At 41.4% G+C, this 27,994-nt stretch overlaps 2 protein-coding genes across 2 annotated transcripts in view; one reads left to right on the top strand and one right to left on the bottom strand.

Moving 5' to 3' along the window:
- egfra (epidermal growth factor receptor a (erythroblastic leukemia viral (v-erb-b) oncogene homolog, avian)) overlaps nt 1-6,510 on the bottom strand; it is a 40,248-nt gene extending 33,738 nt beyond the window's left edge. The window contains exon 1 of the mRNA XM_046409610.1: nt 6,215-6,510. Coding sequence (XP_046265566.1) covers nt 6,215-6,293 — 79 coding nt within the window. The 5' untranslated portion in view covers nt 6,294-6,510. The remainder of the gene's footprint in view (nt 1-6,214) is intronic.
- A 5,326-nt stretch (nt 6,511-11,836) lies between these two features.
- Nucleotides 11,837-27,994, top strand: mmp16b (matrix metallopeptidase 16b (membrane-inserted)). Its single transcript, XM_046409569.1, has 10 exons — nt 11,837-12,639; nt 14,200-14,348; nt 14,998-15,114; nt 16,131-16,435; nt 19,025-19,186; nt 19,618-19,835; nt 19,940-20,078; nt 21,165-21,315; nt 23,183-23,298; nt 24,092-27,994. Exons 1-10 carry the CDS (start codon nt 12,514-12,516, stop codon nt 24,451-24,453), a joined length of 1,845 nt encoding a protein of 614 aa, XP_046265525.1. The 5' UTR covers nt 11,837-12,513; the 3' UTR covers nt 24,454-27,994.

The raw sequence follows: 27,994 nt of genomic DNA, 5'->3' as shown, positions 1-27,994 counted from the left end.
CCTCATGCACAGCCAATGGATCATGGAAAGGCCATAAATGCAGCAGATCCCTTTGTTACCATGTATAAACAAAGGAAGCAAATCAGTTCAATGAGTAACCACATTCACTCACTTATTCTGCACTGGGTTCTCAGCGGAGATATACAAAGTACAGGATTGGATTTTGGATTTCAGTTGCTTCAGTTACAACACTATAAACAAAGTTTTACATTGAGAGGCCAAAAGAAGAGTTTTCAATAATTAAAATCAGAGATGCAGTGAGCAGCATTTTTTGACTTATTAAATATTAAAGCCAGACATGAAAGCAATACATAACACTAAAGCCTGTGGTTTGTTTAGACTGAAAAGCAGTGCAACCAGACATGTAATTAATGGCAACAGAACTTCAGTAGTATTTGGTATTTAGGGCTACACAGTAGTTGTATTGTATTCAGGTGTGATTCTATGGTTAAAAGTAAGACGAGGAACAAAAAGATGTTTCACTTCTGTGTTCCCTCTCGATGACACACACGTCAAGCCTTGAATATGTCTGCCGCAAGGCACAGATCTCGGTTGCTCTGCAAAAGTATCACTGCTGCCAGATAACCTGCGCTGTACAGAGGCACTATTGTCCCAGAGTGAAACAAAAATCCTACACCTCGCCAGAAGCTCTCCAAAATCTCTACAACTCAGACATGGTGCAGTTTATCAAAGCTGGGAGGGAGGGCAGTGAGAAATTATCCTCTAGCTCCCACAGCCCAGAACAAAAAGTCATATTTTCAACAATGGCTGCAGCAGATGAAAGTCTGGAAAGGTCATCAGAAGACCAGCAAGACACAGCAGCAGGGGTAGGAGCACGACGGCCACTCTGGACCTTAAAACTAGAGATTCTAGGATTACACAGGATCATAACATATATTTCACTACCGACATCCATCTAATCCCAGAGAGTGGGCTTTAATGAAAAGAAAAGGCATGGCGTTCTGAAACTGATGGAAAAAAAGCAGATGACTGATGAGGGAAGCTGGCTTGTTAGATCCCAACACAACACAGAGGGAAAAGCACTTACTCAGGATGCCGAAATGCACTGCAGGATGAAATTTTGTCATGATTCAGCTCAACGTTTGCAGGTGGGCAAGCACATTTAAATGCAGAAAAGATGGAGCTGGACCTAAACTATATATTATCTTCCAATCTCATTCTGTCAAGAACTTGAATAACCCACTAATTCTGAAAAAGCATATTGATATAAGCCGGTTATCCTTTGCCCAAAGCAAGCTAGGGAGCCTCGCATGAGGGATTAAGGGTTTAGTCATCAACATGCCCCTGAGATTAGCTTGATCTTTCACAGGTTAACTCATAACCCAGTTAGAGGGGCTCTCTCAGGCAGCTTCACTTCACATCTGTACTGTGGCAGCTTGGAAATTTAACAACTACCATTGAGAAAGGTAGAAGAGTTTAGAAAGATTTCAACTCGCACAATAAAAAATGCAATCATCACCTCTACAGTACAACTCCTGTCACAAACAGAAGGAGTCCTATTGATTCCGAGGCCATTTAACAATTCAGAGATAATTTCAGAGATAAATCACAGCAGTTATTACTTGTGGTTGGCTGCTGGGTGAAACTGTGGGCATTGTTTACAAACTCCCCACAGACGACGACAGTTAATAAACTGAGCATGTCTGCGTGCAGGACGTGGAGCTCTTTTTTTTTTTTTTTTTTTTTTTTTTAAATCATTCAGCAAGTTCTGTTTAACTCCCACGGAAGCCATCACACCTTGGCAGGCTGTCGCTGAGCAGCGGACTGACATGACAGGTGGGCTTCCTGTGGGAGAGGCAGCTCGCTGCCAGGTGCTTGATCAAATCTCAGATTCATTTCCAAAGGCCTCAGCGTTTTTTTCCCCTAACAGGGCTGCGACCAGCGATGTGCTAAATGACCACCTGCTAAAAGAAACTGTTTGGTTCCAAAGTATGATTATTATTCTATACTTTGTGCATTTGTCTTTGATTAGCAAAAAAAAAAAAAAAAAGTGGGTGCAGCTATTTTGCCAGCTGTTTTTAATTACAAACTTAGAGGTTAAAAAGTGACTGATTGTCAATTCGATCAATATTGTGCTTAATTGGTGCCCTCAAGATTGAATTTGACCGGTGAATGAATTTGTTCAGCCATGGCCGGATGTCATGATTTAATGCCTTACAGTAATTTCTCCATCAGTGCTTGATTTTACTTTTCTCTAATCACTCTTTCTCTGGAGAACATTTTTTTTTCTCTTTCCTTGTTTTGTGCTAACATAGAAGGAGGAATACATCTGTAACTTTTGCAGCCAAATCTGAATGATTTTTTTTTGTTGTTGTTGTTTTGAAATAACTGACTTTCCAGTTGTATTGAGTGTATGTATGCGAAACAGAGCGCGGCGCGGATGGTTCTGTAACACTGAATTTGGAAAGAGTTGTTAAAGACTTCATGCGTGTCACTGCAAGGCTAATGGCCAAGAGCTTATTTGAAATCGCCTGTCTCTGCATTAGAGCTTAAGGGTGGGTGGTGGTGGTGCTGGTGGCATGGGTGTGCATGATGGACCAAATTTGAAAAAATGTTGTCCCCTCCCGTCCATAATTCCTTGTGGTTGGCCAGATGTTAGAGCAAACACACACTGTTTAATCAAACTCTTACTTTTTCTTTTTCTTTTTTTTTTGGGGGGGGGTTGTTTTTTGTTTGTTTTGTTGAAGACGCCGCCCTCCAAACTCTCTTACACTCTTACCACAGCCCTATGCACACTGTTTCAACATGTGGAGAAATCCGTGGCTTGACAGGTCTGCCTTGCCTGATTACAGGTGCTAAGCTACAATTGGACAACTGCTGTTTAGGGTACAGAGGGGTTAGGCAGACTGTCAATTAAAAAGCGATGAATTAGCATGTGTGTTTGTGTGTGTCAATGTGTATCCGCTTCCACTCCAATAATAGTTCATAAATCATATCTGCGATGAAGTGAGGACCATTACTTTGACAGTGAGGTGTTCTCATTGGCCCAGGTATGGTGAAAATGATTGTTCTCAGAAGAGCACTCAATAACAACATGCACAAAGTGTCTATTTTTAACCTGTGATATCCATCGGTTTTAAGTTTTTCTCAACTTAATTACCTTTCGCCACGTCTTAGTATAAACAGCTGACCAGATGTTCTCTCTTGCATCCTAGCAACACAAACACATTCAAGTCAAACAGGCCTAGTCAGAAAACTAGGAATTTCCCAGTTAGGTGATTTTACACATTTACATGTCCCTTTGTGGGCTGAGAAAATTATCACTTTTAACTCTCACTCTTAAGGTTAATAAAACCGTTTCAAACCTCTTTGTTTTATGTCAAGAAAAGCATTATCAGTAAGTTTAGGTTAACAATGTTTTTATTTTGACATTTTGGAGATGCTTTGTGTTCACTGGAAAGCAATGACAATACTTTGTGTATGGTATCAACCCTTTATCATTCTGCCTGACAGGAAAATAACACTTCTGATTTTCAATAAAAATGTTCTATTTTCCAAATAGAGTCTTAACTCACCTACAAGTGTTGTGTTTTCTACAGATATGGATCCATAACTCACCAAGACATGAGCATGAGTAACATCCAGCAGAGCCACAGTGAAACCTAAAGTCCTGGTTCATGTTCCAGGAAAAAGTTCATTTGAAATCACATTGACACGTCTAACAATGCTGATACATAAAAATCCAAACTTGAGACAAATACTTTCTCAACAGTACGTCATGTAGCTTGCTTCAGATGATGAAATAGAAGAAATATTTAATAATGCTGTTTATTCAGTATCTCTGAGGTTGTTTTTTTAGCATTCCAGAATTTGTAGAGGGGCAACTAAAATTTGACTTTGGCCAAGTAGATGTCTGACCAATTCGCCGAACTGGAATCCATCCATCCATTTTCTATACCGCTTATCCGTCAGGGTCACAGGGGAGCTGGAGCCTATCCCAGCTGACTACGGGCGTGAGGAAGGGTACATCCTGGACTGGTCGCCTGTCAATCGCAGGGCCGACACACAAAAACAGACAACCACTCATGCACACCAATTAACCTAATATGCATGTTTTTGGTATTGTGGGAGGAAGCCGGAGTACCCGGAGAAAACCCACGCAGGCACAGGGAGAAAAACTCCACAGACCAGGATTCGAACCTCTAACCCTTTTGCTAACCACTGCACCACCGTGCCGCCCTACCAACAAACAAAAATTAAACAAGTATTACTTGGGTTGATCTAGACATAGCTAAAACAAATTATATATCCAAGCATTTCGCAATTTGGTTTTTGTACTTAGAAGTTCTGCTGCCTTAAGAACGTAATTGGGTAATTTCACATCTCGTTCAAATCAAATTTAACAATAACTGGACACTGTGTGCTAGGAAAGTGTGGCACATAGAAACATCTGTCATAGCCTCTGGCCAAAAGAACAAACCAGCAACAACAACAACTAAAATTGTCAGACCATATGGCAGAGATTGCATTTTCATAGAAATGGAAATTGGATCAGTCACAAAAAAATGAACAGTAATTAAACCAAATTGTACTGCATACCATAGCTATCATTACAGCTGCTCATTTCCGATCTTCTCTGGTCTGAATAAAATTCTAAAATCCTTATTTACTGTGGGAGACTTGCTGCTGCGTGAAATGTGCGCTGCCTGGTTTGTTTAGAAGCACAGAAATATTTAGGGACTCTGTCTTTTTGGCTCACAAACACTTTTGATTTGTTGTGGTTGTTTGAAAACCAGGGCTGGTTTTTTTTGGAGCATATAGGAAAGATGCAAGAAGCACGTGTGCTGCTGACACCGAGTACTCTGCTTATCTGCTCGTAAGGATGAACAACAGTGCAATGAGTACGGACAATGATGATTCATGAGAATAGGAAGTTAAAGTCATTAGGGAGTAAAGTGATACTTATGGTCACTTTCTCTCCTGACATCTGGCCTTCATGAGGACTGAGTCACTTCAGCTGCATGTGGAAAATATTGAAATTTTTTAAATGTTTGTAAGCTTACACTAATGTCTAGTTTAAGAGGGGGGATCTTTATTGTGCTTATTTTTGGTCACATCCAAGTCAAATATCACCTTGGCATACAGTGAGGCGTTCATTTTTGGACTCACAATCTCAGCTGTTAAAAGAAAAAGACATAATTTATAGAAAATGGCAAGAAAGAATTGAAGTAACAGTCAAAACACTGCCATGGCATTGAAAAATAAGACGTCTGTGACCTTCACTTCAGGGCCAAAAGGAAAGCAATAAAACAGAGCAGCGCAGGAGAAACCAAGAAACTTGTTCATGCTTCTTCAGCACTTGTTTTCATACTCATCAGCCTCACTCCACACTCTTCCTGTCTCTCTGCTTTACATAATTTGTGCAAGAGGGATCAGTGACTGTCTTCACAATTTTATCTAATTTCCTCTGAGGACCAGATGCAAGCTGGGAACATGCATCGGCTTTTATTTTTATTGTTATTACGTATAAGAGGATGCTCAAAATACAAATAAAAAACAAATAAATGTGAACAGTCGACTGGGCAACACAGTAAATGAGAAAACATGGTACTGTTAGACAGAGATGTAGGGTTTTGTGTATGAGAAATAGTGTGTGTTTAGTGTTTGTTTCAAGGTGACAGCATCGTCCTAATTTTCTTTCTATATTTACCTGCAAATAGGTCAAACTCTGCGCGAAGCATTAAAGACAAAATGCTCACACTTACACTGCTCACAAAAAACACAAACTACTACAAAGAACAGATAAAGACACATTAAGGTACTAGAAAATAAAATCCAATCCACATCCCCTTCCATCGCATCATCATCATCATCGTGGTGCAAAAATCACGCACTTTGAGACATCGGAATGGCTCAGATGCGTTATTTAAGCTGTCTTCTAACTGGCCAACTAACCACAACTTTCCGCAACTTTTACATGGCCATGTTCAAGATCGATAACTATCCCGATCACTGATCCTGAACGCCTCACTTCACTGGAGTCTCTCCGAAGCTTTTACCAGGTCACAGGGACTGACCATCGAGCCCGTGAGAAACTTTTCTCCCACGCTGAATCAAGTTTCTCCGCGGCTTTTTGAGCAGCCCGTGATTTCTCTGAGATTTATGTAAATGCCGAACGAGGACAGAGGAACGCGACAGCCCGCTTAGCACTTTAACCCAGCCACGTACGTGTTGTTATAGCCCCATGACATACCTTTCTTTTCCGCCAGAACACAGCAGCACAGGCAGAGCACAGAGGTGAGGCTGATCCACTTCAGAAAACGGGCTGCCATCGTGTTTTTCCAAGCTTCTGTCGGGAAGGTGTCATTCCATGCCAACAACAACGCGCGATATTCCGCTTTACCCAACGTTGAAGATCTTAAAGGTTCTCTTCTCGTAGACTCACAGACTTTTTCCTTCTCTGGGAAACTTTGACTGCTCCTCCTCCTGGCTTATATCTCCAGAAGTCCGAGCTGTTGGAGCGCGAGGACGCACCACTGACTCCTCTGACGTCAGCAGAGGAGGGAGGATTGATGCGGCTTTCAAACTGCTCAGGTAGAGGCAGGACGGATGGTTTGTGGAAAAGACAACACTCCACAAGCCTCTACTTATAGTTACAGTTATAGTTATCACTCACTCGCTCAGGTTTCTGTGCTGAGTTGAATTAACCTCCTAAAGTAAAACAAAAAAATCAACAGTGCTTGCAGAAGGACATAAATTTGTGGTCTGCTTGCCTGAAATCGTTTAACTTAGATACAGGAAGTTGAGCGTTGGGGTTTTCAGTATTTACCAGACCCCTGACTCCTAGCAGATTTTATGGGGTTGGCACTGATGTTTTGGAGCTTAAAAATCTCATAGCAGTACATTAAAAAATCATGACCGAGACATGTTCAGATCTCTGTAGTGGACAACCCATGACAGTCCTTATTATGGTGCTACCTCAGACATATAAACCATATATATAGGTTTATATTTGGAATTTCTGTACTGCCGTTTCTTGTTACTTATGAGCCATGCTCATACAGATATCTGTGTAAAAGCAATAGATCAAACAGCTATAGTTTTGAGTTTCACTTGCTTTGAGTTAATTGACTCAAAAACATGGATATTAGCTATATTATTATACCATCTATTTTATATTATTGTAATATTAGTAATTAGTGTTTAATGAGCAAGTTGTCCTTGACACAATGCTCTAATGATAATTCTCTGGGAAACAGTCTTTTGATGTGAGTTTCTCCCTTTAGCATATAAAAGCCAGAAACAAAATAATGGAAACACGATTTGATTCATTTGCAGTTACCAACAGGACTGCAAAAGAACTTTTTCTCAGCAGATATTTTGATTCAGGGCTTGTTATTGCACTGTGTATAAGGCCTGAGGAAATGAACAAAACTGAGATCACCACAAATTGTCTGAAATGAAGCTCTGCAAATGACACTGATGAAGCCCAGAAACAGAGAATTACAGATGAAAATAGAGTCATTTTACAGACAAATATCTACTTTTTTTCTGACGTGATTGTTGCCGGAACTATTTTTGGGTGAACATCTAGCTGTAAAAAGGTAGAGAGAAAGTAGCCGATGACTCGTCCAGGATGTCAAACCTAACTTTGTAGAGGTTTCATTGAATATGTCCCCACCAGCGACCTTTTCACCCTTATGTATTTTTTAAAGCCCATGGATGTAAAAGTGTCCTCAATATCTGTGACACACTGGGGTTGAACAGACAAAACGTCACTGATAGAGTGTCTGTCTGATCGGAGCCAAGTATAATTGGATGTCAAGCTGCTTAAATGTGTTTGTTGTTGTACACAGATCAGATTCTACGAGGACAGGAGTGATAGAAATCATTTTTCACACTGGTGTTTATTTCATTATCACGGCCTAATGGCTCAGCAAATTGTCTTTGGTCGTACTGTTGGAGGAAGAGGTTATTGTGCTGGGTGAAATTATGACCATTTTCCTGGAGGAGAAATTACCTAATGTGAGCCTAATGTTTCACATGAGACAGCACAGCTATTTTCAGTGTACTGTGGATGTGATACAGCTGTCAGTTGGATTGTAAGTACTGCCATTGGGACACTGAAAAAAATCTATGGCCTCTGTCAGTTTGGTGAGTCCTGGGTAAAATGGTACCTGAAGGAGCACCATTAAGTTAGAAAGTAGCTGTGCAAGAGGGATCAGTCACTGTTGTTAGAAAGTTATTCTATTTGCAAGTTTATGCGCCTTAAAACAGTCTACGTCTCATAAAGAAGCCAAGGGAGGTCAAATACTGGAGTCTAACGTTTTTTTTTAGTGAAAATCAAATTTTGTCTTCACGTCACAGTCACATATCTGAATCTGACCCAGGGGTTGGTTAGACATGTTTTGAAACCAAGGTTTGCCACATACAAAGCCACAATGAAGGCTTGTTAAAAGAAAGGAAAAGGAAAGAAATCGCCTCAGCCTTTCACCAGCAGCCGATTTCTACACAACTGGTCAACGTCTCAATTATGAAATGTTTCACAGTCAGAGCAAAAGAAGTCCCAAATGGTGCAGTGTTACATATCGCAATCCATCGCTGTCCCGAGGCGCTGTGCGTTTTGCCTACCCAGAGCGTCATAACACAGCTGTCTGTCAGCCAAGCACAAACACTAAACAAACACAGAATAATGGCCAGACCACTGGGGATTCAAAAAAGAGCATAAGAAAAAAAAAAAAAAGAAAGAAACAGTGAGGAAAGAAGAAAGTGTGTGAAAGAGCGAGAGGAGATGACAGATAGAGTACTGGCTGGCAAATTAAACACATGCCCAGCCTTGAAATATTCTCACATTTTTCATCTGTTATGCTCAGTAAGTACTGCTGTTCAGTACCTGAAGGAACATTCTGTACGCTCAGTAGGCATTAATTAATGCACCTCATATTAGAGACTCAAATTCATTATAAGACCACATCTCCCATGAGGGTAATGTTTACACAAGGACTCCTATTAAATGGTTCAGTGAGGCATAAAGGTCATGTGACCATGTTGTGAGGGGAGATGAGTCGTTATCCTTAAGGCCTTAAGTCTGATCTGCATGACAGGGCCCAGATGGGCCAGCAACATCTCAGTTCATTTTTGGAAAACATGCACGGGATAAGTACCAGCCCCCACGAGTGTTTGTGTCTTGTACATAGCACAGATGAGACTGGGCGGCAGAAGCAGGGAAGAAGAGCACAACATATGGGATTGTTCACTGTCATTCAAAGGCACAACATCTGCTACATTCACCCAAACAGACATCACACTCGTTGCCCTTCAGCAGATAAATATCAGAAATCTAAAAATGAGTATCAGCCAAGAGAATAAGTAGGGCTTCAGTTACGTCACAATAATTATTAGTATTATTATGGTTTTGAAGAATTGTGACAAGAAATGATCCTGGTGATTGTTGAAAAATATAATACTCGCTGCTTTTTTGTTCCTGCTCTATAACTCTTAACAGGGAGCACAGTTTATCCAAATGTCCAAAGTGCTATTTAATTAGGCAACTGCCAAGGGCAACAAATGATGGAGTGTGGAAGCATGACAGCACCTGTGTCCACAAAACTGTGGGTTGTGCTGAGTGATGATTTTCCAGAGCCTATCAAATAAAGTGTAGAAATCATTCAATTTCCGATGTCCTTGCTGTGAATCTCTGCCCTGCTTCGGGAACTTGTCATGGCTGCCATATATCTGACTTGTGAGAGAAGACTTGGATTAGATGCGACTGTATCCATAAAAGCTTTAATAATTGCTTTCTAAATCCTGTTTTCAGTGGTTTGGTTGAAAAGCCTTGGGCGTTTAGAACACACTGACAAGTACCAATTAATTAGGTTTAATTAAAGGAGCTGCTGAGATTACCTTGTATCTCACCATCTGCCCCCTGTAAGGAATTTCTCCTTCAGCTAAAGTTAAATAGCAAAGACAAATATTAATATGTGTGAATGGATAAACACACACACACACACACCTTCCTGCACAATAAAACATGTGCATGTCGTATTTCTCTGCCTTTTAATAGTTCTTAGTGAGGCCCCTGGTCTTCTGGCTCTGAGCCATGTTCACTTGCCAGAGCATGTGATCTCCATGGCAGCCCATTGGGTTACACAGTAAACACCTCAAGGTAAATGAATAAACCTGTTTTAATCCAATAGGAATCCATTTCTCAACTCTCAACCAGTCACATCCTGTTTCTTAACATGGAACACCTTGTTCACGGTTATGAATAATGTGAATAATGCCCTGTGTGTTGTGTGTGTTCAGGTCTGAAAGGTAATTTAGCCATTCTGGGTTTTTTTTTAAAAAAATGTCCTGTGTGTGGCAAGCTATGCACATAACATAACAATAATCATCAGAAAGCCCAACATAAAGATACAACCTAAGAATAAAATGGAACTTAACAAAAATGAAATGGGATACCAATACACAAAAAGTCAAGAAAAAAAAAAAAACAAACAAATCAGAAGATACTGATTTTGCAAGTCATAGTTATTTTGCAAGATGGTGATTTTGAAAGATCTGCATCAGGCAGGTTATTAATTAATTATTAATAATTGTAGACATATAACTGTATGATTATACCAATAATTATTAGACATAAAACAAATCTTTATGGCAGATAAATAAATTATTGTCAGAGTTTACTCAACCCTATTTCATGTTTTGGAGGATCTTTGAAGAGGCCATTATGGATTCCCCTTTAGGTTTACTATACTGGTGCTTGAGCCTGGTTCCTGGCCATCTAGAGAAAACATAAGCACTCAAATGCTTTTGGACAGCATAACAATTTACCTTCAAGAATTTCATCTCATTAAGGTGACATCTCTAATCTTTGGCCCCTATGGTGGATGGATCTTCGAGTGCACTGAAGTGGTTTTGGTGGTGCTGATTGTGTCACGGTCAGGGTGAAGGTCTGCTTTCTCAATGCTGGTGCCAATGGGAGGCACATTCCATCAGATCCATTCAAATCAGCGTTGAGAAAGTGCCCCTAACTCCAGGAACCTCTGAGTCACTCACAAGTGGGAATAAAAGGGATCAAAGGATTGGCCATTGGCGAACTGGCTCCAGATTGCGCATTGGACTGCGGTCATGAATAAAACTGCCAAGCCACAAATGTGTCAGCCTGGCAGATGATCTTCGGTCCAATTGTCTCAATTCAGATTTCTCTCTAGGTAGCCATCAGATTCAAAATAAGACTCCACTGCTCTTTTTTTTTTAAACGTTTTGTCCATTGACAGAAATGTTAACCAGGCCACTCCATTTTCTCTGATGCCTTCCCACTTTAAACATAAAAAAGGTTTGAAAATGGAACAACAGAAGGAAATTGTTGTGTGTTATTTATCCTGTTATCTATATTTTACCAATTCCTGATCTATTTGGCCTATTAGTGCCCAATTAAATCACCCAAATCTCTCTCCTGAACGTAAGAATGCTAAAACAAACCTTTAAGTGTGGCAAAGATCCTGTCACAAGCTTCTTCTTCTTCACTGCTCCCCTTATGCCCTTTCTGCCTGTCATACCAAATCAATGTCAGATCAATTTCGCGGCTCATTAGATCACGCGGGGTGGATTCGGGTTCCAGCGAGCCCCGCGTCCTCGGAGGTTTGAGAGGAAAACAGCTGGCGTCTACATTCCCCAAGGAAACACCGCCATCTTGTGGCTCGTTTGCTTTAGGCAGCTTGTCTGGCTATGAAGGATGGCTGCTATAAATGTCTTAGGTCGTTTGTTGTTGGCCAGAGATCGACACAGGGGTAAACTGTGGGGCGTTTTAAGACAGACTAAATGAGCAAACGCTGGATAAAATGCCCAATGTGCATGTACAGTCTAATGATGATGATGATCCATGTATCCATTAATGGCAGGGTGCAGGCTATATTCTATTTATTTTAGGGTTATTCTAACATGCCCATAAATATAAGGTGGCTTATAATGGCATCAACAGAGGAATATACAGACTACATCAGCCTATAACCTGGATAATCTCGCAAGGCCTTTTGTTTACTACGAGGAATCGAAGATCAAACCTGCCGGCTGCAAATGTGAGCTTCAAATTGCACAGTAGTAGCGGCCTTTGCAATGTAAAAGCCAAACGCACAGGCAGATCTGAAGAATGGTGTTTCATCTCTCATGCACTCTGTAGGGCAGCTCTCATGATGCTGCCAAGCAGTGCTGCGCTGTGTGAGAAATCAAAGCGCAGGCGTCGAGTCGGGAGGGAGCCTATCTTGCGCAGACTAGGTACTGTACATGGCCATTGATGCTGCTGGATAGATGTAGCCCCTGATGTAAATAAGAATGGCGAGAGGAGCGGGTCTAACATGCCGCGTTATCTCTGCTTGACATCGGAACATTTTTATGCCACCATCGGGATTTTATAAAACGCGTGGCCCCCCTTTTTTTTCCCTCTCGTATTGAATCCTGCCTTAACAGCTCGCCTGATGATTTTCATTTGACACAAGAGCCACAGCAGACGGGCGGCTTCTTCTAATAAACACTCGGGAAAAACAGGTCATTATGACCTTAGTATCCTCCAGTAAAAGAAAACGATCGGATTGCTTTTACGCGGCAGCATTCTGCTTGCATCTTTTCCTTTGGATTCCGTGTGCCGTGTCCGGAGAGAAGTATCATTTCAACGTTGAGGTAAGATAAATGGCCTTCACTGCCTGGTTATCATGAATGCCTGTGCTTTCTCCACCACATCATCAGCCCCAGCGTGGAAAAAAAAAACAAAACAACCAAAAACATATATCTATAGAAACTCCCCACGCTATCCGTGGGCACAATTACCATAACGCATAACATGGATACAGAGTAAGCCTATCAGGACGGCTCACGCACTTAACGGCGAAAATATCGAGCATTCCTCATTTGTAGAGTGCAATGAAACAGAAGGATGCTCATGTTATTACACTGCGGTCCGTGAGCTGAGCTGATCCAGCCCACCGATGCCAAATGTGCAGTCTAGATACGATTGCTGTCAGAGTGGTCTTATTTTTATTTATTTATTTTTTTAAATAGAGTGCCGTACAGCATCATGTTTTCATCGCTACTTCTGTGACAGGCCAACGTGAAGTCAGGCACGCTTTGACAGCATCATAGTGCTGGAGCAGATTAAACGTTAATATACACACAAGTTGCATAATAGGATTTGCTTTTTTGGTACCTTATTAATTGTTGTCATTTTCATTCTCACCTCAGCCTCCCCTCCCACCACCTTCCCTTCTGCAATCAAATGCTGAGGCTGACTCGCTCTATCTATCTCTCTCTTTCACACACACACACACACACCATTATTCAATTTTATGGCTCACTGAAATCTGCCTGATATCTGTCTAAAATCTGTGCCTTTGAATAAACACAACACACACAGGAAACACACCCACAGGAGAGAGAGGGGGGCGAAAGGGATAAACAAGGCGTTTAGCTCAGCAGAAAGAGGAATAGAAGCAGAAGGGGGAGGGATGGACAGAGAAGACAGCCAGTCAGATTAGCTATAGTTGGAGCATATCTCGCTGTGTGATGATGGGGAGGCAGCTGGATGGTGAGCGGACAGCTGTGTAGAGAGAGCAGACACCTCGTGGACTTCAGCCTCAGAGGAGTGTCTGACACTGACCCCTGGACGATTCTCAGCCTCACCTCTCCCATCTGTATCAAGCTGCGCTCTTGCTTTGTAGGGCGGGAGGAGGCAGGGACACAGTCCTGCACATGTACACTGACACAAACACTGACTAAGGTCACTGGAAGGTATTCAAATGCAAACACTTGCACTGATGTGCCCAGAGCCTCAGAGTTAATATACACAGACAAATTTAAACATAAACCATGGTCTGTGTTTGTATTGGACACTTACACGTGGGACCAAATCTAATCCATCACAAAATGAAAGTGATTTAAGTGCACAGCTGCAGCTAATGGGAAGACACGACGATAAGAGGTTTCTTCTTCTATGGACTTTCATTCTTGATGTATTACAGTTCAGTCATTACATGTGCATTGCAGTAGATGATTAACAAGTTTATTATCCAAACAAACTTGCAAAACGCAAATGCACAACGCCCTACGTATGATTTCAGCCTACAGACTTTTTAGCATATCATCTCCCATCCACTTACATGTGTCGTCCCTTCCCATAAACAAGTCTTCAAATAGCCACAATATAAATGCTCAGCTCTCCCTTCTTCTTCTTCCCCCCTCTCACAGGGATGGCTACAGAGGTATGGCTACCTTCCCCGCACAGAACCGGGAATGTCAGTCCTGCGCTCGGCCCGTACCATGCACTCAGCTATCGCTGCCATGCAGCACGTTTATGGTCTCAATGTCACAGGGACACTGGATGAGAAAACCAAGGAGTGAGTATACACACATGCTGTGTGCGTGCTTGTAGGACGCCAAGGTGGCCATGCACTTTCACTTTAATCTTCTAAAGTCAGATTAATTCAAATGCTGCATTCATTCATGTAATATGCTGAAAGAATTGTTCTCAGTATTTCAATAAACCAGTGAAGGACAGAAATAGACCTGTTCATTTCACCCCCACCCCCCACCACCCATCACCACCACTATCACCACCACCACCACCATCACCTCGCCTGAAAAAAACTGTTAGGTGAAAGATTTAACACTTCTCCTTCTTTTCATTTCCATGATGATGCAGTGATATCACTCTGAGGTGAGAATTAATGTTTTGCCTGTGTATTGTGTGTTTTCTGTACATGTGACAAATTTGATGTGGTATGAATGTCCTCTCAGCCCTCACTGAGATTTGGATCTTTCACTGCTATTTCTGGCTGTAGTTTTGAGTAGTTTAGTGGTACTAATACATTTTTTTTTTACTGCTGTGATCTGCTACTTGTCAAGAAGAGAAGTACTGAGTTCACTTCTGTGCTTTACATTGTCTTGTGATGGTGTATACTGCCCAGCTTTTATTTATAGTAATTTTTTCTCTTCTCTTCTCTTCTCTTCTCTTCTCTTCTCTTCTCTTCTCTTCTCTTCTCTCAGTTGGATGCAAAAGCCTCGCTGTGGCGTTCCAGACAAATTTAAAAGTGTTTCGAGGTCACGGAAGAGGAGGTACGCGCTGACAGGACAGAAGTGGCAGCGTACACACATCACCTACAGGTGAGAGATAGCGGAGGTAGTTGTCATGGCGACCATTGAGTTTTAGTTGCGCTCATTGTATGGTTCAGAAGTGCCAGTATTAGTTTTCACAGCTCTCCTCCTCCTCTTTAACCGCCTGGGATCACATGCTCTGTGTTGTCATAGAGACCACGCACATACGTCACACATGCGGGGGTACACTCAAAAATTACAGTCAACATCACACATCCAAATTAACACATATTTGCCCATACGCGCTGTGAGTGTGTTTGCTTTCCAGTGTATAAATAGCTTGCTTTTTCAATTTATTCTTTCCTTTTCATAAAACAAAACAAACAATTTTAGCCAAGTAGCGTGAAGATTGAAGGCCACGGCGTGTAACACTGTTTGAAAATCCTGTTCCTAAATTGTCTGTTATCTCGGCAGAAATATTCAAACTCTCATCTTATCTGGCCTGATTAAGCTCCAGCTTTTAATAGGCTCTGAGGAGAACTGATAAACGGTTCTCTGGCACAACTGCAAATTGACAGGTTACAGAAGTAATAGACGATAACACTGTCAATTTATTCAAATCCTTCCTTCCTCCACGAATTTGAATTGATGAGCCACCTCTCCTAATGGAATGTCAATCAGCGCTGAGCCAGTTCTGCTGCTGACTGCACTTTATTCATGGAAATGAGTGGAGAGAGGGGGAGAAGATTTCCCGTTCCCCTCTGCCTGCCAGGGACTGATAACGACTGGTGTGTTCAAAGTTCAGTAAAAGCTGCTGGGCTTGAAATAGTTGTGTCAAGCGCAACTTTTCTTTATAGCGTCTCCCCATTTTGACAAGTTAAAATGTTCACTTGAAATTAATAGGATGATGAGGCACGAGGTTTATGCAGTATGTATTTTAATTCCTCTAGATGTTTTGCTTCCCGCAGTCACAGATGATGTATGCTACACCTTTTACATTCATGCCTTTTACTACTATGAACACACGATGTAAACTACAACCTGCAGCCTTTTTAATCAGTTTCCCTTGGCTGTCCTTTCCACAGCATAAAAAATGTCACGCCAAAGGTGGGCGCCCGGGAGACTCACGATGCCATCCGGCGGGCGTTTGACGTGTGGCAGGGGGTGACTCCCCTACGCTTCGAGGCCGTTCCATACAGCGCCCTGGAGACTGGCAGGCGTGACGTGGACATCACCATCATCTTCGCTTCGGGTTTTCATGGCGACAGCTCACCGTTCGATGGGGAGGGGGGATTCCTCGCCCACGCCTATTTCCCAGGCCCGGGCATAGGCGGGGACACACACTTTGACTCAGATGAGCCCTGGACCCTGGGGAACCCCAACCATGATGGTATGTGAAAGTAGGAGGTTGTAAAAGGTAAGAAAAGGTCCCTGATAGAGTGACTGAAGGGAAAGCAAGGAGACGCTACAGCAGGCGAGTGGAGAAATAGTTAAAAGAGGCGACTGAGATGAGGAAAGAAAGCACAGACAGTAGCTAAAGAAAGCGAAATTGTTAAATGCAGTATGCAAAACGAGGAAGGTGTGTGGAGCTCTGAGAAACAAAAAAGAGCAGGCATCAGGAGAGACATAAGGGCTGATGGAAAGCAAATACTGGGAATACAGATGGCTGGGCAGGAGGGCAATATGACAGGGATGGTATCACAGGGCAGGGTATGAGGGATGCTTAACCGAAAACAAAGAATGCAGAGACGTCTCGGGCAGGGCTGTGCTCTGTGCAGACACATCACCCCATCTGTCAGGATTTTGATGTTTTTTTCTGCGTAATAAACTCTTCAGATGACAGGATAGGAAGCTCTGCTATTTTAAGACGCTGGCTTCTGGCACATGATTATGGCTATTTTGTTTTTAGCAAATTTGATGCAGCTCAGTGGTACGCTTCAAGAGAGGCGAAACGTAAAAGAAAGGTGTCAGATATACATCCACACAATAACACTCTCACTATAACTTTATTTAGAAATATCGTAATGTCACATCAAGTCACGTTATTATGAGTTATGCTATGCCAAGTTATGTTGTGTGATTTCATGTTATGTTACATTATGTTATTTATAACAAATAACAGCTGCCCACCTGACATGTAATAAGGGACACTCTGCCTGTGTGGACTGTGGCAGTGCACCAGCCCAGGAAGGCAGATAAGATGCCTTTCTTAGCTGTGCATCCACACACACTTTAATTAGCCTACCTACAGGGCACCAGGCTTGTCAGAGCACCACCAGCATATTTCGCTAATACCCATGTGCCATACGCTTACATTTTATCCTCCCATTAGTGGAAGAGGAGGGTACCAGCTCACATTGTGTTTGTTCTGGAAATCTGCTTGCCACCCATCCGCTCCTCTCCCTCTCTATGTTGCTCTCTATTTCTCTTTTGTTCTCCAGAGGTAATTGTCTCAGACTCCCAAGTCAAATTCATGCTCACCCTTGCGTAGTGTCTCGTGGTTATCTATGTGGAGTGCTGAGGCAGATTCTGAAAAGCTCCCGTCTCAGCTTATGTGTCTGGAAAGCTGTGCAACCTTTAATGGGCTTTTACAGCAGTGTAATTGTAAATGTTGCATGTTGACATGTGCGCTAATGGTAGCTCTGGCCCGTCTCCTGGGACTCCTTGTGGGACATTTTTGGTTAGGTGGAAGAAGACTGGTTGTGTGAGATAAATGGGGGAAGGGGAGGTGTAACCTTTTTGCTGCTGGCTGAGGGTCAGTGGTTGTTCTGTGCAGTGCTGCTGGCAGGAGTGGATATCATGTTTTAAAGGGCGACAATCTCCTGGGGACAGCTTCAGTCACAAGCTGTACGTAAATGGTGTACTTCTTTCTAAATCAGGTTGACACTACGAGTGCTGACCGTAGACACTGACCGTGACATTTTTCGTTTTTCCTTTATTGGTGTGTGTTTGAATGTGGTGCGAACTAGACCTAGATTGTTTCCTCGTGCTATGCCAACATTTGTATGTGTTCAGGTGAATTATACGAAGGTGTGTTTGCATTTTTCCACGGTTTTCTGGTGCCCTGAGCAGCAACGTGAGAGCGTTTGTCTCGGCTCTCCTTGAGCTGCGGCTCACATGTGGCTTGTCTTCTCCTACAGACCAGAAGAGGAAAAGTGCTCATGCGTTGCAGTTTACCTCCAGTAATCTTCACTTGCACTACGTTGCACCTCATTAGCTCAGTGCAGGTTCAATGGAAATCGGACTAGAGGGCCACGAGTAATGATTATTCTCATTGTTGATTAACCAGCCGGTTATTTGTCAATTACGTGTTCAATGGTTTGCCTATAAAATGTCAAAAAATGATTACATCACAAGCTCTGAGAACAGAAAATAATGTCTTAAAATTGTTGGTCCAAAAATACTCAGAAATACACCAGAAGAGTTAATTCCCAATGACATAAAAAAACAAAGTAAAATCTCATGGGAGCATGTAAGACCCCTGGAACATTCTCTGCTTGATAAACAACTCGAATAATTAAATGATTATTAAAATTGTTGTTGATTTTATTTCCTTATGATTAACTAATCAAGTAATCACGACAAGACATGAGAGAAGGTTGATTTTAATGTGCCTACGTAGGCTCCCATGTTGCTTATCAGCCCATCTCTCCCTGAAAGGTTCACGCAACACATTTCAGCCATGAGCTCAGCTTCATTTGTGCCTTAGCGCCACAATAATTGTCTGTGGAAAACAATAATTGATAGATTATACAAATGGCTTTGTTAATTGTAAAGATTTCTGATGTCCTTATTCATCTAATTTCCTGGTGTGTGTACGAGGTGTTTCTGTGCTTATCTCTGTGTGTCTCGTGTTAATCATTGTGTCTGCGCATGGGTGTGTGTTGCATCATGACACACATACACTCACCTTTGTTCTTGTCTTGTATGCACTGTAATGTGTGCACATGCATTCACAACACCCTCTTCATCTCTCCAGGTAACGACCTGTTCTTGGTTGCGGTGCACGAGCTGGGTCATGCCCTCGGTCTGGAACACTCTAACGACCCCACTGCTATCATGGCTCCTTTCTACCAGTACATGGACACAGAGAACTTCAAACTACCTCACGATGACCTACAAGGCATCCAGAAAATCTATGGTAACCTTCATTTGTCTCTCTCTTTAGCCTGTATATGAGAGATGATGTAGAAGTAAATATTAGTATATTAGTAATATAATAGTAATATCAGTAATATTAAGTAGTTGGATAGAGCCCATTGGAACAATATTACGCATACCAGTGTTTTAGTAAAGCCAAGTTACAAAATATTGTAAATATTGAAGCCTTGAAGTAACTTAGTCACTATTACAAATGCTGCTGCATCATTCGCTTATGTTGGGTTTAAAGCCAGTAAACAGCACTTGTCAGCTGTCAGAGAGGACAGCCAGCAGGCATTTTCAAAGCAACATGAGTCAACCAGCAGAGCTCCAAAGAGGCCACATCATCTGTGCCAAAACTGAAGGTTAAAACTGTAAACTTATTTGCAACAACAACAACAATAATATCTCTACGGGGTTTTGTCTTTTTAGGTCCACCAGATAGAGCGCCGCAGCCAACCAGGCCTCCACCCACTGTCCCTCCGCCTCGCTTCCACCCTCCTTCAGACCCCCGTAAGCACGATCGCCATGCCAGACCCCATCGGCCTCCACAGGGGGCAAAGCCCTCCAACCCCAACTCCAAACCCAACATCTGTGATGGAGGCTTCAACACCCTGGCCATCCTACGGCAGGAGCTTTTTGTGTTCAAGGTAGAACAGATTATTAGCTTAAATGAACATGGCTGTTGGTTTTAAATCAGTTTGGGATGATGATGATGATGATGATGAACTTATCACATTATCCATTTGTACAGGACCAGTGGTTTTGGAGGGTACGGGATAACTCTGTGGTCCCTGGCTACCCCATGCAGATCAACTACTTCTGGAAAGGCTTGCCCGCCAAAATCGATGCTGTGTATGAAAATAGCGAAGGGAAGTTTGTTTTTTTCAAAGGTAATAAAAATGACAGAGTTTTCAGTTTATTGCATTTTTTGTGAAAAAGAATTAGAAGAAGAAGAAGGAGACTGTTAGCTAGGGAGCGGGGATGTAAACAATACAGGATTTGAAATATTCTTTAAAAAATCAGCTTTGTTTATATGAAAATTCCACAAGACAGCTGTTTTTTTTCTTCCCAGATTCAATTTACAATCAACAAATAAATGAAGTAATGCGGTTGACCCACAAAAATAAGAAAAAAAGGTCTCTAACAAAATAAAAATATATTACACCAATTAACCTTTAACCCTACCACAATCATACTGAAACTGAAAAATGCCAGTAAAGTCATTAAATTCAACATTATTACCTCTTCAAGTGCCTACGAAAGTGTGAGCTCCATACAGTATTTTCTATTTATTAACTACTTTTTTTATTGCATACCACTACAGTATTATATGTGTATGTGTGAACAATCGAAACACACAGTGTTCTTGTATTGCATAGCAACTGACCAGTTGACTTTGAGGTTGTTTTATGTTCTGTAAGGTAACAGAATGAGTGCAGGTCCAGAGCAGCCATCCGTCCATCAGGCAGATTAACATGACATCTGTCACCCAGTGGGATCAGAGTGCCTCATGCTTTATTTATTCTCTCAGGGGGACTTAACTGCATGAGTGTGTTTGAGAGTGTCTAGCTACTTGGTGCAAGCACACCACTGCAGCAGCTCTCCTCACTCCGCCTGAGGCACTTCTGATCAAACTGAATTAAACGCAGCAATAGCTTCAATAAAACTGAAAACAATGAGTCTCTGCAGAGTTGCCTTCAGAGCATCGTTTGCTGTTTACTGTATTCTAGATAACGCTGCATAGATGTTCTGCTGTGCAGATATTTAGCGAGCCAGGTGATAAATCTGACCTTTGAAATCGTGTGAACAGAAGACTCACTGGAAAAAATCTCTCTCTCACACACACACACACACACACAGAAGACTTGAATGAGTTGAGCGCCGGCAGCGTTTTGTCTAGCGTGATTTTTGAGGTCATCTTTATGATAATGTCTTTGTTGTCCCAGAGCCTCCTAAGTTTTGTGTGTGTATTTTAGGAAACCGTTTCTGGGTCTTCAAGGACACGACTCTGCAGCCTTCGTACCCTCAGGACATCTCACTGTTCGGGAGCGGCATGCCCACTCAGAGTATCGAGACAGCTGTCTGGTGGGAGGATGTCGCCAAAACCTACTTCTTCAAAGGAGACAGGTCTGTGTGGAACGATTAGTACAGTTACAAGGTTAAGCAGAGCTGGAATCTCTCAGAGCAAACGAGCACTATGAAAACCACTCGTTGACATTTGGTTTTATGAGTGTAACAGAGAACATTGAGGAGTGGATCTTACAAACAAGAGGATAAAATGTAAATTATTTACAAGCTCATTCCCCTCAATGTCAATTGATCAGTGCAGCTTGTGTGTGTTTGCAACATGTAATGATTCTTGGGGCTGTTCCCCCTAAGATATTTAATAATGTTGAAGGTTTGTTGAGTGCATCTTCAGTTTTTGGCGTCCTTGAAGCTCTGTTAGCTGTTACATGTCGCTTTGAAAAGGAGAAAAGATAAACATTTGTGATTACATTTTTCCGTAAAGTATTTATATAATATCTTCTCACTGCATACATCTATTGATTGATTCATGGTTGCATTTATTTACCTCCAGTTGGAAGTGAACTGAAACCTGGGAGTCTTTCCAAAACAACCAAATCAGAGAATCTGTTGCATTGCAAGGGCCTTAAAGTTTGAAAGTATGGCAGTGTGACTCACATGTTTGTTCAGCTGTCGTGATAAATCATATCCTAAGAGGTCAGGGGACCCTGTGGTGAAAGCTGACAAAATGCTTTGTCATGATACTGTCATCCCTCAACCTGCTGCTGCACATCATGGCGAACAGGGTGTTGTGTTCGTCGTCACAAACATGCTTTTATCTCTGTGTGTGACAGAGTGGTGTTTGTTCTAATTTAAAGAAGAAGGGCAATGTGTAGCGAGATTTATGCCCATGGGCGCCAGTGTGTGAGAAGCAGATCAATCACAACCACTCCTGAAAACAAATTTTCCCTGGTCAATAAATGCAGTATGGATGATTGATTTGCTCCTTTCTGTAGTCATGTGAGTTAAGTCAGTTGTTGAACATTAAATTGCCAGATTGGGGTTAAAGACCATTTTTTAGGTTTGGATCTCAGTTACAGACAGCAGACTGTTGCTTCAAACACAACGTGTAGAAGTCCAGAGCTGCTCCAAGATGCAACTTCGATGTTGTTTCCCATCTCAAAAGTCGGAATATTCTTATATATAATAAATATAGAAATAATGTCATCTGGATTTGTAGACGGATAATATGAACAAAAAGAAGTTCCTGGTTACTACATCTAAATTAGTAAATCTGTCCTCATAGTCATGTCTGAGCAACAGTATCAATCCAAAATATCACCACATGTTATTATTAGGGAAGCAATATTTGATGTTTCGTTTTGATTTTGTGCAGCAGCCTATTTAAGTCACATTCTGCACATTATAAATTGATTTATTTCGCTAGAGAATCTTTTTCCTATGCAACTGAACCGTTCATTTTGGCCGCACACCTCACACAACTGATTGAAACACCTGAAATCTAAAGTGCAAAACACATTCACATGTGCTTGTCTTGACTTTGATTTTGTCCCTCAGTTCTAATTTGAAGTCCTGTTTAAGGGCCACTGAGTCAGTCTCTTGGGGTGATTTGGATGTTTTTTGTTTTGTTTTTTTGTTTTTTTTTACCATTTTTCTAATAAATTAGGGAAGTTAGTAGCGTGTTTATTCTCTAGAAGGCTGATAAAGAGATTTTTGGTGTTGCTAGGTTTGGTAACTGCATCCCAGTGTTGGATTAATTAAACTCTCATCACTCTGTGCTGATGTGTGGATTCGTGCATAACTGCAAGAAAGTGTAAACTCCTCCCACTGGGGATTAACCCAAATTAGGATATTATTACTGCAATACTATTACTGCAGGGTCATGTGTCTGACAGGGGTACATGTTGCTGACTGACTGTGTGCATACACCTCTGAGTTGACTGTTGTATTTCTGCCTGTACTGTTTTAGATATTGGAGATACAATGAGGACATGAGGACCATGGATCCAGGTTATCCCAAACCCATCACCGTCTGGAAGGGCATCCCTGACTCTCCACAGGGGGCTTTTGTGGATAAGGCCAATGGTATGCCAGCTTTATGGGCCATCTAACCAGTCAGTGTGATTGGAGCTAAGTAGTTTTGCACTCTGTCAGGCACACTGACATTTATAAAAGAGCAAGAGCAATGCCTTCAGATTCTGTAGAGGGACCTAGTTTGGCTTTAAATGTTTTTTGGTCTTGTAAGTGTTGTTATTGTTTGAGTCCTGAAGGCAATAACGTGACAGAAGTGGAAACAGGGAGTTGACTGAACAGTATTTGCCATAACTTCTGCTGCAACTTTCTGTTTTTCTAGAGTAAATGTATGAACCTCTAACAGAGGTCAGAGCATTAACAGAAGGCATAATGGAACTCAATGCATACATCGCTGTTGCAAAATAATGCACTAAACCTGCAACAATCAATCAATTAATCTATTGTGAAAGAAAATAAATCGATCATTATTTTAATGATCCATTAATTGTTTGTTATTTCTTAAGCAAAAATCCCAAATAGTTCCAGTTTCTCAAATATTACAATTTGCTTCTTGTTTGTATCGTATATGCTAGTAAATTAGACACGTTTTTACATTTTATGCACTCAGTGATAATCGATTAATTGACAATAATTGTGAGTGTAAGCTTTACACTACACCTCATTTATAATCAAGCAGAAACACACAGCATGGACAGAATCTTTTTCAAATGAAGCTTCTGTCTAGAAACATTAACACGGTCGCTGGTTTTGTGACTGTGTGGGACGTGCAGCTGCACAATATTCTCTCTTTGCAAAGATAATATGTAAGAGTTAAATTGCTGTCTCCCACAATACCTCCCTCCAGGCTTTACCTACTTTTACAAAGGAAAGGAATACTGGAAGTTCAACAACCAGCTGCTTCGTGTGGAGCCTGGCTACCCGAGGTCCATCCTGAGAGACTTCATGGGCTGCGACGGTCTACCTGCCGACCCCGACTGGGACTGGAGCCCCCCGGTGGCAGAGGAACGCCACTACGACAATGGCGACGTGGACGTTGTCATCAAACTGGACAGCACAGGGGGCACGGAGAAAGCAGTGGCCATCGCTATCCCCTGCGTCCTGGCGCTGTGCATGATGGTGCTCCTCTACACCGTTTTCCAGTTCAGGAGGAAGAGCACACAGCGCCACATACTGTACTGCAAGCGCTCCATGCAGGAGTGGGTCTGATAGACTGTTACTGCACTGTATAAAGAAAGGTATGCAGCTCTGACAAAGGTCTAGTTAATACTTGAAGCCCTAAGTACAGTAATTGGACACACTCTAAAGGGTGCAGTGCATAAGGATTGCCATGTTGGCAGATTTAAGAACTACTTGTAACGTGCAAGCTGCAAGGAAGTGAAACGATCAGCAGAACTCGACTGAAGGCAGTGTGGGAGCCACATTTCCTGTGTCCAACTAATATATATGTATCTGCTTTGACTTTTTTCTGTATCTTGGAATGAACTCAATTAAGTGAGACAGAGTTAAGCTACTGTAAGTGGGACCTTTGTCTATCCTCGTCTCTGCACGCCGCTTAAAAAGCCCCTTAGCACTAACTTCAGTGGACAAATTAGATATAGGCTTCTACTTTACTTTCATTTCTTAATTAAATTGTTCTGAGCTGTGCTTTTTTATTATTATTATTATTATTATTATTATTATTTTGGGTCCCTGTAAAAGATTATTCATTGTGTGGAGGACTGATACACAAACCAAATATGACCTTTTCTTCCAAAGAGGATTACTGCACGATGTTGTTTTTGATGGGATATTTTTTCCTCCGTGGATCGAACATTGTGGCATCATACTCAGATTTTCTTTTGCCATTGGTATTCACATCCATCCGTCTGCTCTGTAATCTGTGGGGATAGGAGACAGCTGTAAGTAAGCGCTAGGAACTCAAGACTGTGGTGGAAGTCCATCTCCAAAACAGGAGCCAAAAACCTCTCTGCAATATTTATGAGACTGCCTTAATCACAGATTGCTTCAACTCCCTTCTCTTTTTCTCTGTTCCTCCGGTGTGGAAGCTGGATACTGAGTGGCACAGTAAGAATGCAAACAACGTACGAAGGCATAAATTACTGCCCATAATGCAATTTCAAAACCAGTAATTAAGGACAGATTGATCCACAATGGGTTCAGTGCTCTTGAAAATGTGCTAGGCTGTGCTAAATATCTGATGGCAGGTAGGCTTTCGTTTAATGCCTCACCGGAGGGTACGAGAGAGGAAGGGAAGGTTAGTTGTGTGTGTGTGAAAGAGACAGTAATTACCAACACTACACATGTGCTGTAGTGTCAGTTATTGAACAGCTAACATCTACTGCTTCCTGTTTTTTTTGTTGTCCTGCTAAGTTTGGGCACTAATTTGGACATGCATTGTAAACAGCTTTACTGACACATATTTTGTTTTTGTTTTTTTTCCTGACTGTATACAGTGTTTGTAAGTTTACATAACATTTCACATTGCACAGGGTGCAGAGAAGAAGAACAAAGGGGGTATATAAAAAAAAAAAACATGCGTCTAGTCAAAACCAACACATTGACCTTGTATCAGTCTGAGAAAATGCAAAGTGAACCTTTGCTATAAAGAAGAAAACATATCTAAACTATAGAAAGAATTAATTCACAGAAACAAAGAAATTTATTATAGTGTCCGATAGTGGAACCAGGTGGTATTCTGCACTGTTAATGTAATTATCCCATAGCTATACAAAAATACTTATGTCACATTAACAAAGTACTAATTAATGTTAATGGAACTACTCTAACATTGTTGAAATTAACAGGAATATGAAACCAAAACCAGCTAAATTACATCTGATGACAAATATTTTACACGTATATACAAATATATCACAATCTATGATGTCACTTAAATATATATATGACATCATGCTTAAAACATAATATATTTCAATGAGTTTAATCAGCCAAGTATGAGAAACAATTACATAACAACAGGCAGACTCTCTCCGCGGTGGGATGGAGCTAACTGAGCAGGAGCTTTTTCTATCCCTCATGTTTGTATTATAAATGCAATATGCAGCCTGCGCCCTAATGAAAAATATTGACTCGCAATTGCCTTTGACTCCTGCCATACTTGTTACTCTGTGGTTGTGTGGTGTAGCGTTTCTCAGAGTTTAGCAGATTACCAGATGTGATTTTTTTTTAATATATATATATATATTTTTGATTTTGCTGCTGTTTTTCTTTGAAAAACTCATCAAGACCGACTGTACAGGCATCACTGACTTTATCTTCTGTTGATAGCAAGGCAGTGCCATTTTAGAACATATCACAGAGGGAATTACAGCTTTTAAAATGTACGTCTTCTCAAATCTATGAGCTATCTAAAGAGGGGCAAATGGGTTGGAACTTAATCATTCATTTGTAAGGGATACAAACTTAAAACCTACACGAGGGCAACGCATGTCTTTCTTAGACTAAGATGTCATTCTGTTCCTCATTGATCATTCGGACTATGTTGCACTGCTCAGTTTTTCCTGTTATGGTTAAATGAAGTGATCAGCATTGCAGGTTCCTGTTGGATGCGTTTACAGATCCAAACTTTAGATTTATCAAACCATGTGAAATTACTAGCTCCCGGTCTGTACTCCTGTTCCAGTCTCCTGGCGATTCTGAGAATGGAAGAAAACGTTCACATGTTGAAGAAAGGAAACACCTTTGCTTTCCTAAAGCATTGCTGAATTGCACACCACACATCAGTCAGTCCACGTTGATCCATGACCATTGTAATTTAAGGTGGAAGCAAAAAAACTTTGGCTCAGTGTTGTGTGTGATGTCTTATCAGTTTGTGTGTTTGTGGTGAGGGTCTGATGGCTCCAGCGTGTGGGAGCTAAAAATGGCCAGTGAGGCGAGTCAGTACTATATTTATTGCCGTATTTATTCCTCAGCACTTCAAATCTTACATTGGACTGTAATGAGGACAAGAAGCTGTCAATAAAGTGGGTTTGAAATGCAGCGTTTTTTTCTTTTTCTACTTTTGCCACTACAAAGTAATCCTCCTCCTTCTGTAACTGCCTCAACAACAAACAAATCATCTGGTGTAAATGTCTTTCCAGCTTTGAGAGGAAAATTACAAACTTGAAAAGGTTACATTTTGACCTTTTTTGGCCTTTTAAATCATCTGACAAATTACCTGACATTTTAGATATGCAGTAAGAGCAGGAAGTCTCAATGCTCTGACCTGTCCCTGTTTATCTCCAGACTCCTCAGTGCTTTTTGTGTCTGCCTTGACACACGCTGCTAAGCATTAGTCATTAAATGAGGGAAGTAGATTAGACAGCAGTCGATACACCAGAGAGGCAAGGATGCGGAAGAGATGAGGAGCATTTGCAATAATTGCAATCGATATCAGATACAAGCACTATGCTTGAAGGTACAGTGTATGTGAAGTACACGTATTGCATAATATGTACATACAGACTGAGTGTACACTGTCTGCTTGGGACAATTTTGAATCCATCCATTCCATGAATAAAGAAAACGCTGTGTGTTGTAAATATACATGTGCATAACGAGTGTGTCCTTGTATCGTGATCTAACACACAAACCAGACACTGGTGAAAGGTTTTATAGGTTTTATAGTCATCTTCTCGAGCAAAGTGACAGCATGACGATGCACCACAACAAGCTAGGCTTGTTAAGCTGCCACATTAAAGAAGTAATGTAATAATTCTGGCACTACATTTCAAGATTGCATTTTGGC

Source organism: Scatophagus argus, chromosome 13 (genome assembly GCF_020382885.2).
Source record: "Scatophagus argus isolate fScaArg1 chromosome 13, fScaArg1.pri, whole genome shotgun sequence".
Taxonomy (NCBI): Eukaryota; Metazoa; Chordata; class Actinopteri; family Scatophagidae; genus Scatophagus; species Scatophagus argus.
The sequence above is the reverse complement of the archived record's forward strand: the minus strand, read 5'-3'. Positions and strand labels throughout refer to the sequence as shown.